Here is a 19,824-nt window from a genome sequence, read left to right as displayed (position 1 = left end):
ATGATATTTCATAGACAAAGAAAAGCTGAGATCTCTCCCAAGCAGTGTCGTCGGACAAAAAATCATTCAATGAAACTCCCTTGCACTCAACACTCTTTCCAGACTCTGAAATGATTTCATGTATGAAAAAAAAGCCCTTGTTCAAAGTTTTTTCTTTTCTGAGAGTGCTTATTGATGACTTTTTGTGCATATGCATACACATTTTCCGAAATGTCACTTCTCATAAAGGGAGTAATTTCAGATCCATCATCTTCTACCTTCACCCATTTATGCACCCAAGCCTTCTGTTTAGCTGACAGTAAAGCTGATGCCATCTGCCTCACAATGTTATGATCAATTTTACATTGGCTAATTGGAATATTTTTTTCTCTCGATAAATATTCAATTGCACTCTTTACTGCATCACGCTTGACCTATTGGATGATGCAATCTTCCATGCAATGATCTTTATCCTTTTTGCCAAAAAACCATTCTTTGGACATTAATTTCTCTGCAGCAAGACTTGCGTATTTGTTTGGTAGGTTTCTTAAAGGCCTCCACATCCGAGCTGTCATCTCTTTTTTCTCAATCTTCTTTGCCTTCTCTTTAATCAATGATGGAGCCTCATATGTGACATCTCCTTTCTCACATGCAAGACACACGTCTTTGATCTGATGAAAAAACTTCATCACTACGGAAAAGTATGCTTGTGTAGTCTTGATACCTATCCCTTATTGTCTTAAAGCTTGTAATCACCTCTGCTCTTTCTTGCTTTCCCCTTGGTACAATGGCACTCAAGAATGTGTAGAAGTCAACAAGATTATCCGCTTCCACTTTAGTTGCAGTTCTTTTGAGAGTGGTCAAAGGAGAATTAAAGTTTTCCATATGGTCCTAGCTTTGAGCAACATCTCTGAAGTGGAGGTGATTTTTCGTAGTGCATAAATGTCATGATTAAGTCTTTCCGACTCAATCAAATATTTTTTCTCGTTCTTGAAGATACAAATGCATGCAGAATAGTAGTGAAATTGAGGCACACTCGCGAAGGTTTGATAAGTAATTTCTCCTTTCTTGTATGCATCTCTAGAGTGCTCATTACAAGCATAGGCATAGTGCTGACCATCTATTGCCTCAAATGTACAATGAGCTAAGAAATTTCTCTTGGCATCCCTTATATGTCGTTCTGGATCATTCACTGAACTCTGTCCTTCTTGAAGTGAGGGAACTTGTTTTTCGAGGAACTTAGTGAATTGCATCTCAAAATCTATAGGCTGAGAGAAATTGATGGATTGACTATAATCTCCCATGACTGGCCAAAATGTTCTTGGATGGAGTACCAAATTAGAAACAACTGGTTTTTTTCCATCAATCAAAGCCTAAAAAATCTTTTCAGCATAGGATGTATCTAAGGTCCTGCTGTTGGTGAAGACACTTGCTTTGACCACTGTTGAAGCATGTATAACTTGAGTCTTCTGGCCCCATATATATCCTGGATCCTCATCTGTCACAGCCTCATTCAAGCGAAGATTTAGGTTCTTCATTGATAACATTTCTGCTTCTAGATCTAAATCCATTTCAAGACCCTTCGCATCCTCTTCATGTTCTTTCTCTTCTCTTCTTTGCCCTTTCTGTGTATATGAACGACCTCTTTTTCCAGTTATAGGACTTGGAACTGTAGCTCCTGAAGTACTTGCCTTTGCATTTGATGTAGAGGTTTATTTTTTAGGGGCTCAATGTGAACTGCCTTAGATCGCCCTACTTCTTCTTCTATTGCCTCAACTTCAGGTATACTTAAGGGCTTCACTTGTTCTGTTATTCCATCAACTTCATGAGTTACACCATCTAAGTGAGTAATACCATGAACAAGAGATGTGTGTGCATGTCCTGTCTTATCTGATGCATGTCGTGTCTCACTCAATTCAATTTGTGTCTGAGATGCATGTGCATGTCCGGTCCACTGTCCTCCAAATGTCTCTCTTTTGGATTCAATAGAGCCAATAAGTCTAGAGGTAAAAAGTCTATTAAATGCTATGTCTTTGAACTTATTGAATAATTTTGTTTTGTTCTGATGCTAACAGTTTCTAACATATCTTTCTAACTGTACAGACACCACAACAAAATGATTCAAGTAGCTGTGGATGGAGAGTGCTGATTAATGCAAAATATATACTTTCAAGCTACTTTGAGAAGGAACATCCAGACCTGGTAAGGAAAAATACTTTTCATTTAGCTTGAAGATAATTCATAATGATACAAAGTGTTCTAAATTATCCTCTGCCATTGCAGATGAAAGAGGATAGCTTCAGCTCCAACTATGTACATAATTTTAGAGCTCATACAATTTGGAGGTTTTTGAGCTATGCCTCCCCCAAACCTATTGTACCAGCTACTGTGGAGCTGGGTGAAAGCTCTAAAGTACAAGAAGGTGTCATACACCTTGATCCCACAAATGAAGCACCTAATGCTGAGGACCAGAAGCCACAGGAGCAATCACATAGTGCTAAGGAGGAGCAGACACAGGAGCAAAGACCTGCTGCTGATGTTGAGGAGAAGGTGGAGAAGCAGCAAAGAGAGGCTCCTGGGGCAGTGGAGGAGACAGGATGGAGCACAGACAGGATGGAGTAGCAGAGAAAAGATCCTCCAGAAAATGTAGAGCAGCCTTGGATCAAGCTGTACATAAATAGAAAATGGATGTCAGAAATATGTTCTACATATTTAGCTAAACAGTTCTGTATAAAATCTTACTTGATTGAATACAAAACCTTTGTTTATGGAGTCTATGTTATCTCAATTTTTAAATTTTCGATGTCTTTGCATTTTATTGAGCTCTCTCTTCTTTTGAGTAACTGCAAAAAAGCAATATGAATCAGAGTGGTAAATTAAACTAATAGCAATGCTTAATGAGACTAGGATAAATCAGATGGTGTACCTTTCTGTTGTTGTAGATAAATAAAAAGTCATTTGAGATAGAACCTTCAGTCTCAAATAGAATGTCACTGCGCAATTGAGCTAGGGAGCAACATTCTCTTAATGAGATATTGACTAGCACATCACCATTCTCAACAACATCAATATCAATAAGTTTATTTTCTGCACCAAAAGACTCTTCATCTTGATCCATTGGGACAAGCTTTGTGCCTAGCATTCGATTGCGCTTGTAATAAAAAGAGAAAATAAAATTTTGTGATGCAACCATGTACTTCAGTTGCATAGAAGGTTGTACCACCTCACAAAACACTGAACTACATGTCTTCTTATCCCAACCTTTATCCAAAAATTGTGGCATGCATGCTGAATTTGTTGCTTTAACTGTAAACATTGTTTTTGAAACCTTCACTGGAAAGGTATTAAACAAGTCCACAAAAACTGTGAGAGGCATGCACAAAGAAATTTTTACTATCCTATATTGGGCCTCAGAGCTTTCTATACTTCTGTAAAAAGCTTCGCCCTATATGCCTCTGTAACACTAGAATGTGGGTGAGGCCAATCCATTGAATTCCACACCGGAAGGTCTTGTTTTATTAATACACCATGTGTATTAGCTTTGTCCAGCAACTGATAAAAATGATCAGTAAAAAATATACCCGATTGAGCTAGCTCTGTTGCACATCGACCTTGGTATTGTTGTTCTCCTATCGATCCATGCAGAACATCTATAAATCCCAGAATACAATCGATGTTTTGCCATGTCTCATACGATGAAGGATATAAATCTGAAATAAAAGAACACAAGAATGTCAATAAGCTAAGAGAGAAAGCTTCATCTTAAAAATCCATACACCTCATGAAGAAAAAAACCACAATAGAAAAATATACAATTAGGCCTATGTTGCGGAAGATTTTTTGGATAGTCTTGCAAGACAAGTTCTTTATGCATGTACACGTGCTGAATCAAAACTTCTTTCACGGATATCTTCCCTTTGGTGATTTTAAAATCTCGTACTCTTCCCTTCCACGATGCCAAGAAAATGTTTTTTGTCTGGGGTCTTTTTCTTTTGCTAGGTTGCATGAGCACCCATGCTCCTTTCGAAACACTAAACCTTTCCCAAGTTCCTTCCGTTTTGACTGTACTTGAATTGTCAGTTTAGATTCTATCTTCTTGTCCAAAGATCTTTTGAGAATAAAAAACCAATCTCCACATTAATGTAGCACGCTTGTACTTACATAAAGTATTGTTTCTTTTTTCTATTTTCTCTTATTTTCGTGAATTTTCAACGTTACGTTGGCCTTCTATTGATTGGTTGAGAGCTTATTTTTCCAAACTGTAAAAGGCCCCAAAATGAGCTCCCTTTTCTCCTAATGAATATGGCATTGAAAAAAAATATGACTATTGAAATAATTCAATATAATGAGGCCATTAAAAAATCAATACTCAATCACACGTCACCTGTTCGGAGAAATAATACTCCAATTGGATCTCATGCTGTGGTGCAAAGGTATAATTCTCCGCAAAGTCCACCACTGAGACAACCACCCCTGTAGGAAATGTCCTCAAACATGCACGGAACTGACGATCCTCCCATTTCGCAGTGTGCGAGTGGCGTATGTAGTGGTACAGCTTCTCTCGAAAACTGTCAATGAATACAACACGTGGTGTCTCCTTCCCCACAAGCTGCAACCTCCTCGACTGTGCACCACCATCTAATGTCAAGGTACCGTACTCATACTACTGCCAATGAACCATCTGCACATCACAAGTATCTAGTGCAACTCGTGGCACTCTAGCAAACTCACCACACAAAGTACACAAAATCTAGGGACGCTCAAGAGCGGATCTATCGATGCCAATTAAGGCTTGAGAGAGGCTCTGTCCTTCCTTATGTACTATGCCAGGGATGCTCAAGAGCGGATCTATCGATGCCAACTAAGGCTTGAGAGAGGCTCTCGAAGGCTCTGTCCTTCCTTATGTACTATGGTCTACATTGAAAGAGCTTGAATCTGCATTTTTTAAATAAAATGTGTGTTGAGCCAATCCTCTCTTTTAAAATTAAATGTGTGAACATAGAGCAATCCACCCTGGCTACACACCATTAGGCGGGTGTGGAGTGGCTCTAAGAGCGCCTCCCCACATTCATGCTAGTGGGGATGGCTGGGCAGCTCCACGGCCAAAGCTCACTCAGTAGTTCTGCATCCCTGCACTGAACTGCTAGCGCTTGCAGAGTAAATGCCAGGGCTCTGCGCTGAAATAACAGGGCTTGCAGCGTAAATATTTGCCAGGGCTCTTCTGCTTTTTCATTCATTCACAAGTTTCAGCAGCTCAATGCTCAATGCTGAGCCAGAACGTTGTAAAACTAGAACTCTAGCCTGGCAATGGAATGCTGGACTAGCCGGGATAGGAGTCCATGGGAACACTGCATTTTGTTCTTGCTGTTGCTCACTCAGGAGTAAGAGCTGCTAGCCCTCATGGGGAAGCGCTCTAAACGATATTCATTTCAAGTATGAGCCCATGGGGCTTCTTCAAAGAAATATTTGACGACTTCATTGTCATTTGACTTTTGGGGTGTTTTGCTGTCAATTATAAGCCCTCTCAAATTTTCGTTGTCATGAGAAAATACGGGCCCATCTAACATCTTGTAGATGCGCTCCAGAGAATACAGAAAGTGAGATTTTGGTGTACATCATTGCTTTCCAGACATTGCCCATGATTACCAAAGCACATAATTTTTTGCAAGCCCACATATACAAGAATTAAGTGAAATGAGGAGAATGAGACAATATGTAAAATAGTTTTGCCAATATCAATTGTGGGGCTACGGTTCAATCTCATCCTCAATGAGATCAACCCTTGCCAAACTATCTACTTCAAAATCCAAACAAGTGTTTAGATCTACAAATACATTTAACCCACTACTACTTGTGCCACTCATGTGCTCATCGAAATCAGCATCTCCAATGGTAGGCTCGTCCTCACGGGTAATGCCGGCCTCAATATCTATATCTCCTATCTCATGATCATCCTCCTCTCTTGTATCACGGTCATCATCACGTCCATGGCCTTGATCATCCTCCATACGTTCCATATTAGTAAATGTACTATACATCACTTTGGAACGTGGCATAATAGGTATGACATGCCACCATTTATTATTATCCACCATTGGTTGATAGACAACCTAATTCAAACACAAATACAATCATGTTACTTTTCTTGCATCAAATATTTAAAAGCGAGTATTTTTATGTGTGTGCACAGTACCTGTTCACATTGTTGCGGTAGTACTAGTGTGTCCTTCCTACTTTGTCAAAACTTTGTGGAGTCAATAGTTACAAAGCCACTTGCATGGCGTTTGATTAATGTTGCATTAGGGCCTCTTTCCACCATGTCCTTAAACCACTTTACATCCAAAACATACACAAACTCGGGGGGGTCACTCATGATATGTAACCCTATCACATGAGTCCAACAGAAGGATATTTTTTATTTCTAAAATTTACAGAAATAAATATACATAAGGGACTATTTAAAATAGTTTTGGGAAAATTTTACAGATTTGTATAGAAAAGGGGTACATTTTATTAATGAAAAATTTACAGATAGGGGATTTTAGAAATAGGCCTTGAACGCACGTGGTATAGAGGGTTTATACATAGTGACCCCCCCGAGTACACAAAGAAGCATCGAAAGTCAAGCATAATGATATCTTGGATTATGCCACAATAATCATCCATGGCTCCATTGGCTCCCTCAAAGCTAGCAATGACGCTGCAATCTTGTGTGTTTCTCTTATCATCAATCCGTTGTGTTCGAAAATGCTTGCCCTCAGACCATATAGCATTGAACATAGTGCACTACACCAAGAAAAAATCAATTAAATAAGCAATCTAAATTATAAAAAGCTCCTAACTTATGCATAACATTCTATATACCGACCTTGCTCAAGCATCCCCTAGCATACTCCCATTCTTCCATTGTGATATGCATCCCCTCGTCTTTCTCTGCTTTCTCCATTTCATCAAGTAGCCAATCCACATGAATATCCTTTGGAAGTGCTCTTAGATGCTGAGGGTATGGCACACGAGATCCGTGGTGTGTACGAAAGAGGACCCTTTCTTCTTGTCTTCTTGCCTTTGCATCCTCGTATCTTGTCACCCATCTTTTCATCACATCACTATTAAGCACGCAAAAGAGGTTGATACTATTATGCAACTCCGTGCCTATTACTTTGTTGCGTCCTTTTCCTTGAGGCACAATAGAGGTCATCCTTAGGTCTTCATCATCTCTCCATAGTCGTGGGAGAGAGCTATCCACATCAACAAGAAACTCAGAAATCTATACAAGTGACTCTTGTACCAACCAACCCTCAGCCATGCTACCTTCAGGTCTTGCATTTTGTCTCACGAAGCCCTTCAAGGTCTTCATGAAGCGCTCGAGGAAGAACAACCATCGTGCATGTATAGTACCGCATATAGCAATCTCATCCACCAAATGTACTATGAGATGTAGTTGGCTTGTGAGAATAGAACGTGGAAATGTCTCCTCCACTAAACAAACCGCCTCCACTGACATAACTCGAGCATTCTCAAGCATGGTGGGATCTATTTCCTTTGAGCTCACATACCTCACAAGCTCGCCCATCTTGTAAATACAATCTTTCACGCCCTTTGATGCACTACGTGAAATGCTAGTAGGTAGTATGAACTGAACCCACGAGGAGGTGGTTGATTAGTTGCTTATAGCTATTCACTCACAAATTTGAAAGGAAAAAGAAATTATGCATATAAAATACTTACTTGGAGCATCTTGTGCCAATCATAAGATTTCAAGCCATATAATTGCTCTACACCTCTTTTCTTGCTCTTTTTAAAGGCTCCCTTCAAACACCTCATGCATCCAGTGGGAGTACGAATTGGAGTAATAGCGCGCTTCACCGTTGCCATCTCTAGCTTTGATAACATCCACGGTGCACGAGGTAAAAAAACACGCTCATTTGGTCTCTCTTGAGGCCAAGCTTCACGCATCCTCCCGGTGGTACGTAGATCCTCCCTTATGCCTGCCGAATCTCGTGTCCCATTCAAATGCTCCCAAATGGTAGATGCCACATTCTTAAAGATATGCATGGGATCGAGCAGGTGATTGATCTTGAGGTGGGACCAATATGGTAAACGATAAAAGATGGAGTATCTAAACAAAATAAAGTGTTAGCGTGCAATCTTTACTTTCAACCAATATAGCCAATCTTTACTTCCAGCCAATAGTTACAAACCCTTACCGGCTCATGCCAAGTGGTGGAGGAGTCGTGGAATCGTCGCAAATTCTCATCCAATCTCCCGCGGTGAGTGATTGTGGGAGGACTTCATTCCAAGGGGCAACATATCTAGGATGATCAGGTGGGAGAAATGGATGGTGATTCTCATAGATGACCTTATTCAATGCGTCTGCCCGTGAGGCAACTAGTGAAGGACCACAAATAAGACATGCATGGTAACCCGATGTAGTGAGACCTGAACAATAGATGCAATTAAGAGTGGAAGGTGGGTTTAGGGTGCCACATCCTTTGCCTATTCATAATTAAAAAATGCAATGCTTACCTGAACACTCGCCATAGCCTGGGAAGTCATGCATCGTCCACATCAAGACTGCTTTGCAGTTGAAGTCTCGTGACGAGGGAGGCCTGCTCACATCAAGCACCTCGATACCTCTCCAAAGTATCTCTAGCTCATCAATCAAAGGCTCCAAATAAACATCAGGGTTTTTGACTTTATGTTTTCTTGGAATTAGAAGGGACAGCATGACATGTCCTTTCTTAATAGCCATAGAGGGTGGAAGATTGTAATTCACCAATGCCACTGGCCATACACTGTAAGACGTGCTTTTGAGACCAAATGGGTTCACACCGTCCATACCCAATCCAAGTCTCAAGCTCCTAGGTTCTTCCTTGAAGCTTGGCCATGTGTCTTCAATATGCTTCCACGCAGGAAAGTTCGCGGGAGTTCTCCACTTGCCATCGGTTGATCGATGGGAGGAAAACCATGACATGAGCTCTGTAATAGATTTGCACTTGAACATATGTTGAATGCGAGGGATTATGGGAAAATGTCGCAATACCTTACGAGGCACGTCCAAGGTTTTGAAATCTGCTCTATATCTTGCCTCTCCACAAGTAGGACACTCTCTTGCATCCTTATGTAGTCCACGATACAAAACGCAATCGTTGACACATGCATGGATGCGCTTGTAATCTAATCCTCCAAGAGAGGTCACATGTTGCCTTGCCATATCTCTTGAGGTCGGTAATTTATTCTCCCTTGAAGCATTTTACACAATAGCCTGCACGTGAAGACCATAAATGAGGAAAAGCATTCGAGTAATTGACCCACGCGCATAATTCACCATGTTTGCGAAATCGACTTTAAAGCTTACTTGAGTAATGCATTCAAACTTGTATTGCTCCATCCATAGATGGTTTGCAAGTTTAGTAACTCAAGGGAGGCACGTAGAACAGAGAATGTGCACCCCTCAAACAGTGGAGTCGATGCTACGGTAAAAAGATCATCCTGCTCCATGCTATTATCCCTCCCTTGATGGACATATAAATCCCGCACCATATCATCAAACACCTCCTCCTCCACGGCTTCATGAGGTAATGGCAGAGGGCTACTATCACCATCACTCCATGCATCCGTATTGATCCCTCCGAAGATCCCACCTCATATCGCCGACGCTTTGCCTCCTCACGACAGGCATAGGGTAACATGTGCGGGTGTGGCACTGCATCCTGTATCAAATTAAAACGGGATCATAACTCAAACATATGAACACCCATAGGTATCTCAATCAACCTTAACTTACAAACCCTTACCCTGTTTACGGTCACATCCCATTCTCCATACTTTGAGATATGATTGAGCGTAATCCTGCGTGCACGATACATGTTTCCTCAACATCGATCACATAGACATTTGATTTTTTGCTCCAACCACATTTCACGATGGTGGATACGGAGGGATTCATCCTCACTGGAGCTACTTATTGAAGATGGAGACATCCTACAAACAAACAACCCACCAAATTTGCTCTTCTTCAAATGCTTAATTTAAACTCTGTGTTGCGTCTATCGCCGCGTCTAACATCGCGTCTAACATCGCGTCTAACGGCGTGTCTAAACACGCGTCTACTCTGTGTATTTAAATGCGCCTATAGACGTGCTAATAGATGCGACTATAGATGCATCTACTCTATGTATTCAGACGCGCCTATAGACGCGCTAATAGACGCGACTATAGATGCGGCTTTTAAACCTGCTTTTCGGCGTGCCGCTCGCTTTGCTTTTCTTTTCATTACTTAAACTTCGCGAGCGGCTTCCTTCCTTCTTTATTAGCAGCTCCATAGATTCGAAGCTTAAGAGAGAGCCTCCCATACACAGTTCCAAGCTTTCACTCAAGAGAAAGGGACCGTACCTACACTTACTTCCAAGCCTAAAGGAGAGGAGGAGTACGAACAAGGAGAAGAAACAAGTTTGGAAAAGAAAGATCCTTCCATACCTTTATCCAAGTAAGTCCTTTTGAAGTTGTTCTTGCTTGCTCTTTCCAGTTTTGTACTTTCTCGCATCCAGGAAATGCAGGATCTAGGTATGAGCGTCACGTTCTTTTGTCGGGCGCAACGTCCTTTTCGACTTTTTAGTATTCTCACCTGTCGGAGCGCGTCTATAGGCGCGTCTCAAGGCACGTCTATAGGCATGTCTATCCGCACGTCTGGCTTGTTGCAGACACACACAGACGTGTCTGTAGACGCTCACACAGACGCCCTGTTAAACACACTTTTGCAGGCACTAGCGGAGCTTGCCAGGCTTGAGGCAGGTCAACCTCCAAGGGGCCCGCCCCATACCGCTCACAAGCGTGAGTGGAAGAAGACAATGAAGTCAGCGAGGGAGGAGCCCAGTCTGCAGCACGTGGAGGCACGGAGGATCCAGATGGAGGAATATGGAAGCGCGCATTTTGGAGCAGGGGGTGTTGAATCATGGGAGGCCCAATTTGTAAGTATCGATCTCAAATTATATTGCTTATGTAGTTTATTAGGAGGTTGGTTGTTTCTTTGTACTAATCCCTCCACAAAGTGTATCGCGGTCATGCAGCTTGAGATCGTGGGCAGATACCCTACTCCAGTGAAGACAACCTACCACCGCCACCATCGCAGAGGAGATACATGGAGGCACTTCTATAATGACGGGTTGATTAATGAGGAGCAGTATACCCGAGCTACTGGACAGGCCCCCCAGGTATTTGAAAGTAATTAAATAATGCCAAAATTATAAGTAAAGATTTGATTTTTCATACATTGATATATGTTGTCCCTTGTTTACAGGCCCATGCACAAGACGATGAGGAAGACGAGGAAGGAGGCGCAGAAGGGAGCACAGAAGGGAGCGCAGAAGGGAGCGTGGAAGGCAGCGAGGATTAGTCGTAGAAGTAGTGCTACGATTCTTTTTTGTACTTAAAGCCACTGGCTTGGCTTTGTGCCTCTTGTATATAGACTCCTCTTATTTTTTGTACTTGAAGCCACATGACATGGCTTAGCTTCCTTATTTTTTGTACTTGAAGCCACATGACGTGGCTTAGCTTCATGCTATATGTATATACAAGCACTTTTTGAGCTTTCAATTTTATTGCGTTTTGGAGTTGTAATATTTTATTTAAAATTGTAATTAAAATGCGGTTGGCTGTAAGAATTGAATTACAGAATGTGGAGAATTGGACATAAATGGAAGAGAAGCGGATATAAACTTAAAAAAAACATGTGGAATGTAGTGCCTTCTTGTGTTCAAAAACTCAGCGAAGACACCGAAAGAATAGACATAATTAAGGATGCAAGGGTAGGTCATATTGGCACCTACACCCTATGTGGAAGGGAGCTAAAAGTGAGTAGTATGTCTTCGGCTTAGGCTTTGTGCACACATCAAGGATTATGCATAGCTAGTGATGGTTCACACAAATTTTGAGATAAAATGGTGGCGCATTGGTGTGTAAAAGGAGCACTTGAATTTTGAAAGGTGCCAAAACAAGCACGAGAGCGCGATTTTGTTTTCAACCAATGAGGTGCCACAACATAATGGTTCAAAACTCTGCAGCTCCCACTACACACTCATTTGGAACCATGTATACTTGACATGGATACTAAAGAGCCAATCTATCAATGCCAACTAAGGCTTGTCAGAGGCCCTCTACATCTCCACCATTCTTTGTAGTCTACATTTAATGAGCTTCTCAAGCTCTTTCAAAATAAATCGCATGAACACAAAGCCAAATTTTCGGGCTGCGCCCTACTCTCTGCGTGTGCACAGACCCTTAGTGTACACGTCATTGAAAATGTGGCACTAGTGGTCGTTTACATAAAGAACAAGATAAAGGGAGGTGCCCCTGGACTCCAAATTCCCACCTCAATTTTTGGAGGTGCCATTCCAAGTAGTGGGCAAGAACCGGAGTGTAATTGGCTCATCAGCCAATGGGAAATGGGCATGTGGTGCTGGGTTTGAATTGGATTGCTTTCAATGCTTTGGAAAAGGTAGAGACTTCGATGGGCTAACCAATGAGAAACCCCCAACTAACTAATGAGAAACCCCCAACTGACATAGGCGGAGGTCCTTTTGCAAAGTAATGAGACTTGTATTGAATGCTGTGTTCAATGATGAGGCAAGGTCAGCAATGAGTTGTGTGAAGAGAAAGAACTTGTAAGGAACCAACTTCCGCTTTGGTAGTTCATGTGGGGTGGCCTTGGAGAGACAAAAGGCAAAAAGAGACGAGGTGGTCAATGTCCTAGGGTGAATAATGTCAAAGGGGAAGTTTGGGATCGACCTTACCCAATGAAGAGAGTTGTTGCTCTTCAAAACCATAGAGTATATACTAGTTTACAAGCTAATTGAGACTTTCTCATTTTCTCAAACTCCTCCATCCTCAACATGTTTTCACGCTTTCACTCCGCCCCTCCCCCCCCTTCCCACCCTTCCCATGCCCTTCTCCCCTTCCTCCCTCCCTCCTCCTCCTCCTCCTCCCGTGTTCGTATCCCCATCCGTCGCATCGATAACCCCACCAGTCGCCAGGTTACCTTCTCCAAACGCCGCAATGGCCTCCTCAAAAAAGCCTACGAGCTCTCCGTCCTCTGCGATGCCGAGGTTGCCGTTATCGTCTTCTCCGCCACTGGGAAGCTGTCCGAATTCGCCAGCTCCAGGTAGCTGCTGCCGACTTCCACCGATCTTGGTTGAAATTATTCCCGTTGCATAATCTTGGGTGCATAAGTATCTTAGTCGAGAAGGAAAGATCAATTGTGAAGTGGAGAAAGGTGCGCGCAGAGAATAGGGAGAACAACTAGAGCGGAACGAAGAAACGAGATTGAAAGGAGACCTTACCTTATTTTAGGCAGAGAGGGTGTTAGTTACAACGGACACCCGTCAGTTACAACAGTTACAACAGACACCCGTGAGAACGTAAGAGTCGCGATGAGTGACCAAGCGTAGGTTAGTGTAAACAGTTTGCGTCAATGTTATTTTAACAAAGACAACTATCCTGCGATTCCCCGTCGCAGATAATTATAAATAGGTAGCACGAAATTCTCTAGCTTCATGCAGAGCATGGACGGAATTCTTTGGGACGAGCCACTGTTAACCGAAGACGTCAGCTAATTACTTGTGATGATAGCATTCTACGAACCTATCCAATGGCCGCATTGCTTTATACAGACAATATTGTAGTTTAGTCCAAAGGTATCTACGCTAGCCTATGCGTAGCTAGTTCCGAAGTTTGAAAGTTTACAAATGTAACTGATCGGCATCCGAATTAGCGCCAAGCAGCGCACTAATCGTGCAATGGTAGAAAGCAGAGCACGTTTCTGAAGACTGAGGTTACAACGTGTGTTATCATATCTATTCTACTTGCAAGTTCCGAAATATTTTCCGTGAAACAGTGGTGCTTATTTGTTTAAAAGTAGCATTTGGACTTCTATATTGTGTGGTGATGCAAGCGTGGTTACCAGGAACAAGTTTGCTACCTGCTGTACTTTATAGGTAAGCTTTTGCGCGTACTGCCGTAAACATCTGCTCTGGACACCCATTGACATTGAGTGTTAAGGAGGAAGTTAGATAGATGTTTAATACTAACAATCACTTGTCTTCTTGAACTAGTCGTATCTTTATATCTTATCACGTGATATTTTTTTAGCATGTCAAGCACCTTGGAACGGTATCGAGAATGCACAGATTTGTGATACAGGATGCAGAGGTAAGATAATGATGGTCAAACTTGAAAGTTTCAAAATTTTCCCATGATCTCGTTATGGCAGCTATCTCTCTCTCTCTCTCTCTCTATCTATCTCTCTCTCTCTCTCTAGTATGCTTATTCTAGCTTCATTTTGAAACGTCGCCGTGAAAGAACTCTTTGTTTACTAACTATTCTACTCATGGTTCTTTACAAAGACATCATATCCATCTTCATATATAGTAAAAAATATCAATGCATAAAAAAGTTATGTGCGCGTTGATCTTGAAGGTAACCTCATCACAAAGATTAGGAAATGTGAAATAAATCAACATTATTGATTTTTAAATTGGTTTATGCTTAATTTTAAGGGATCAAGTTTCCCAAAAGGGTCATAGGCCAAGTGTATATCTATTGTACATTTGCACACATGCAAATGAAAGCTCATACAATCACAACCTCTCAATAGGGTACTTTGACATGACTATATCGAAATAAATGCATTTGCGAAACCTTCATGGACTTTTAAAGTCATGCTTGTTTAGAAAAAGATTCACATTCTTTTATATTCTTCTCAAAGAGATATCCTCATCTTAGTGTGCCTCTACATACCCTCAATGTGCAATGTAGGTGCACACAAGTATACACACAACAAGAACAAGAAGTTTCATATTAAATATAAATCAATGCCTCACTTTTCCTGCTAAAACCTCCTACTAAATTTATCATTGCATAGAGAACATTTACCATATCACTAAGGTTTCCATTGAATGGAAGCTTTGTAAGGATCAATCTTTATTTTGTACTTTATTTTAAAATAGAAAATTACAATCTACTTTCGAGTCAAGAAATGTCATTTTCTAACAATTCAAAATGTATTTTTATACTAGTATTGGAGGCATGAAGCAAGCTTGCTGAAGGAACAAATCAACTATGTACAAGGTCTACACAGGTAGGCAATAATCTTTTCACTGAAATGTTCTCAATTCTTTTTAATTCTAAAGTAGTTCGTCCAACCCTTGTCTCTCATTCAATAGTTAGTATTTCAAGTCACTATTTTCAATTATGTTTATTTGTTGTATATGTATATCCCTTGTTTATATGATTGATCCTTAATATTACATCATGTCTACATTTGTATCTTTGTCTTAGTTTCAAGTAGTTTTCTTTATCTAAACTTCTATAGTCGTATTAATTGTGTATTATACTTGACCGCTGTAGGTTTATGATGGGTGATAACCTCATGTCATTACCATTAAAGGATGTCCTAAAGGTTGAATCAAGGTTAGAAGTTGCACTCAACAAAACAAGGATTAGAAAAGTAAGTAATTTAGCTATTTATATCCAGCTCTTATCAAAACTCGATGACATGAATTTCAGGGATTTTCTTTATGTGATGTGTCATGCAATATTAATTTCCTTTAAATATTTTAAATCTTTGATTCTTTTTTTTTCTTGGATCATTAGGTGCAATTGATGCAAATTCAGTGCCAAGAAATGCGTAAAAAGGTGAGCTTCATTTTCTATCCCCCTTTTATTTTCCTATTTTACTATAAACATGGATGTCACACTTGTGCTCCAAATTCATGATTTGTGAGTTGCTTTCCTCCTTGAGATATCTCATCAAACACATGTCTCTATGTTTTCTACTTTAATTTTGCATGTTTTTACATCTTCTTATACACACGAGTGTGTTTGTCTGAACCAAAAGCTAGTAATTTTTGTTGTATTTATATCTAGACATTGAGAATTTATATAATAAACCTATATTAAACATTACTCCTTCCATGCATAATTTCTTTGGCTATTGCTAATCATCATGCGACGCGATCTTCAATGCTTTGACTCATTGTCTCATTAATATTTTTTTTTTTCATAGTACTTAGAGGTGCCATATCTCTCCTTGTACGACCTATTGTAAAAACATGGTACCAATGGGCATTATTATATACTAGAAAGCCTTCTAGGAAGTCTCAAGCAACACCAATGTGAGGAATGTTATGAATGTTGGGGCCCTAAACCCCATCTTGTGTTTTAATTGATCTAGACATGAGGCTACCAGTGGGGCCCTAGACCCCTGGACCCCCTTAATTGATCTAGACAAGAAGCTATTAGTTTAAATTAATGATGAAATACATGAAAGTTTATGCCCAATGTGAGAAATTGGGGTATGAGGACTTCCCAAACTTTTGTGCTCCTATTATGGATACATAGGACAAAATCCACAAGCAATGGAAAACCATATATATATGACATGGTACAAACAACAAGGCCAATATCACAAAGAAGAAGATATAAGTAACGAACAACCTTTCTAGTGGTTGAGAAGGATAATGTGAGAAGAAAGAGTCATTTGGCAAAAATGATACAAGCCATTCAAAAAACCTTTTCGATTGATAAGAAATAGGCTTTGCATGTCCAGGTGGCAAAATCTTTCATGCCGCAAGATTCCTTTCTTTTTGTTCAAAGATGTAGGCCTTAAATATAGAAATGGGTGATGTCAATTTATAAAGGCATTCTCGGGGCAATCTCACAAGTGGGGAGGGGAGAGGTGGAAATCACACAAGGGGGGGGGACCACATATGAAGGGCATAAGGGAGGGAGGCCTATCACAAGAAAAAGGGGATGTAACATTGATTTGTAGCTTGATGGTAAGGCTCATGAGTTGGAAAAGGAAAGATTTGGGTTCAAATATTTTCTTGAACATTTGGGAAATCCCCCTTGCACATAGTCTATGCATAAAATAAATTAAGACATGCATAAACAAATTAAACCATAGATAAACATAGCTTAGTCAAAATGTAATTAAATTAAGCCATAGATAAACATAGGTTAATTAAGCCTCCACACACCAAAACTAATTGAAATTGGTAGAAGAGGTGAATAAAACTAATTGAAATTGGTAGGAAAGGTGAATAGGGAAAATAGTGAGAGTAATATGTTGTTGAGGTGGTAGGAGAGGTGAACAGGGAAAATAGGAGTAATGTGATGTTGAGTTAGACTCTTCGGCCCAACGGCCTACATGTTCTCACACAAAGCCCATAATAAAAGTTCTTTAAAAGTTGTATACACGCGAATCATGACATCAACTATGACAGGTTAGGGAGGGTTAGAGACCGACCTCCTTCAAGTCTAAGGTTAGGGATCTGCCTACAAAGGTTAGGGACCCACCTCCTTTAGGTCCATGATTAGGGACCCGCTTTCAAGCAACAAGATTATAGGCTTTACTTACAAATCTCAATATTTGAATGCTTTTTAGGGAATCTTTAAGTTGGATCTCAATTAAGCCTTATTATCGCTTTTAGTTCAAATAAAATTTTTTATTAACATTTCTTGTGTGTATGCATGGCACGTATAGTTTATATGAATATGTGAAAGCATAACTTAAAAGAATAATTTAAAAAAAAGTTTACCTTTTATATATATATATATATATTAGTGAGAGAGAGAAACACACACATGGGCAGCGAGTGGGGCCCTGTGCACCCCCCCCCACACATACATAGTGGAGCCTCGTGCCAAGGCTTCAATTTTAGTGAGCCACATAACTTCATGATGCCTAAAATCCTAAGACATCGCTTATATCTACCCTTTGGTAATATCATGGACAACATTTTCAAAGCAACATTGGCAAGAACTTCCTCTCCTTAACCTATACCATGGTAGTGCTCAATTTCTCAATCTTTGTGATCTTTTGTCTATCTATTTTGTCCAACTATACATAGTGACATCTAACTTTATTGAAATTTGGTTTTAGCAAAGGAATAAAGCAAGGTCCCCAATGTGGGTGCACTTGGCAACTCTCTATTTGCTTGATTAGCTCATAGTTCTGATTTTGTAGGTCAACCAACACAGAGGCCATTGCTTTAACAATTTGTACTTTCCTTTTGACTTTAAGCAAAAGCAACCTTTTGAGAGTGTCAATTGGTTTAGAGCTTTGTTGTCTTCTTGCATCCTTAAAACCTAACATAATTCCAAAGCCAATGATTACTTTATTCATATTGCATTTGAAACTCAAGTTAGAAATACTATCGTTGAAGCTATTGCATAGTCAATATCTAGCCAACCACTTCGAATAATGGCAAATAAACTTTTTTCATGCCCGAGTAAATCCCAAAATCTCTCTTGGTGTAATGATATTTTGATGGTAAGAAGAGGGATGGAAAGGGGGAATAATGTGGCAATAGACTGATGATGCGCAATTGGTGCCAAGCTCTGTCAATTTGTCCTTCCATGAAACCTCCAAGCTTCCACCTTCCTTTTCTATTTCAAATTTCCATCCTAAGATCCCCCTCAACTAGCCAAATGTAATTTACTCCATAGGGATCCGCCTACAAAGGTTAGGGACCCACCTCCTTTAGGTCCACGATCAGGAACCCACTTTTAAGTAACAAGATTATAGGCTTTACTTACACATCTCAATATTTGAATGCTTTTTAATGAATCCTTAAGTTGGATCTTGATTAAGCCTTATCATCGCTTTTAGTTCAAATAAACATTTCTCGTAACATTTCTTTTGCGTACGCATCACTCGTATAGTATGTATGTATATGTGCCTTTTTTAAATAAAAACATGACTTAAAAGAATTTTGTTATAAAAAACTTTGTCTTTAATATATATATATACATATACATATATATTAGTGAGAGAGAGAAACACACACACACACATACACACGGGTGGGGAGTGGGGCCCTATGCCAAGGCATCCATCTAATTGAGCTACACAACTTCATGATGCCTATAATCCTAAGACATCGCTGATATCTACCCTTTGGTAATATCATGGACAACATTGGCAGGAAATTCCTCTCCTCAACCTCTACTATGGTAGTGCTCAATTTCTCAATCTCGTGAACATTTATCTATGTATTTTGTCCAATATCTTATTTTCCTCCTATACATAGTGACAGCTAAATTTATTGGAATTTGGTTTTAGTAAAGGAATAAAGCAAGGTCCCTTAGGTAAGTGCACTTGGCAACTCTCTATTTGCTTGATTAGCTCATGGTTCCGATTTTGTAGGTCAACCAACATAGAGGCCGTTGCTTCAACAATTTGTACTTTCCTCTTTAAGCAAAAGCAACCTTTTGAGAGTGTCAATTAGTCTAGAACTCTACTGTCTTCTTGTATCCTCAAAACCTAAAATAATTCCAAAGCCAACGATTACTTTATTCATATTGCACTTAAAATTCAAGTTAGAAATAGTATAGTTGAAGCGGTTGCATAAACAAGATCTTGCCAAGTACTTCGAATAATGACAAGTAAGCTTTTTTCATGCCCATACAATGCTCCAAGTAAAGCCCAAAACCTCTCTTGGTGCAATGATATTTTGATGGTAAGAAGAGGGATGGAAAGGGGGAATAATGTGGAAATAGACTGATGATGCACTATTGGTGCCAAGCTCTGTCAATTTGTCCTTACATAAAACGTCCAAGCTTCCACATTCCTTTTCTATATCAAATTTCAATCCTAAGATCCCCCTCAACTTGCCAAATGTAATTTGCTAGGACTTCTCCCAAGCGTCGTCAAGTGAGCCGTGCATTTTCCATCCTTTGGGTTCTTGTCTTCCGACTCATTGCTCAATTAATCAATATTGATCTAATCCGAGCTCCTGGGCTAGCAACCCAATCTAGTGCAATAGAAATCTAGAAATTTAGATGTAT

At 40.1% G+C, this 19,824-nt stretch overlaps 1 protein-coding gene across 1 annotated transcript in view; it reads left to right on the top strand.

Moving 5' to 3' along the window:
* Positions 1-12,869: 12,869 nt before the first annotated feature.
* LOC147887313 (MADS-box transcription factor 23-like) overlaps positions 12,870-19,824 on the top strand; it is a 30,360-nt gene continuing 23,405 nt past the window's right edge. The window contains exons 1-6 of the mRNA XM_087394272.1: positions 12,870-13,138; positions 14,125-14,166; positions 14,938-14,941; positions 15,051-15,112; positions 15,382-15,481; positions 15,628-15,669. Of these exons, the coding sequence (XP_087250398.1) occupies positions 12,870-13,138; positions 14,125-14,166; positions 14,938-14,941; positions 15,051-15,112; positions 15,382-15,481; positions 15,628-15,669 (519 nt within the window). The remainder of the gene's footprint in view (positions 13,139-14,124; positions 14,167-14,937; positions 14,942-15,050; positions 15,113-15,381; positions 15,482-15,627; positions 15,670-19,824) is intronic.

Source organism: Dipteris shenzhenensis, chromosome 23 (assembly GCF_047967505.1).
Source record: "Dipteris shenzhenensis isolate YYH24624 ecotype China chromosome 23, Dip_SZ_1.0, whole genome shotgun sequence".
NCBI lineage: Eukaryota > Viridiplantae > Streptophyta > Polypodiopsida > Gleicheniales > Dipteridaceae > Dipteris > Dipteris shenzhenensis.
This window is presented reverse-complemented; position numbering and strand designations above follow the sequence as displayed.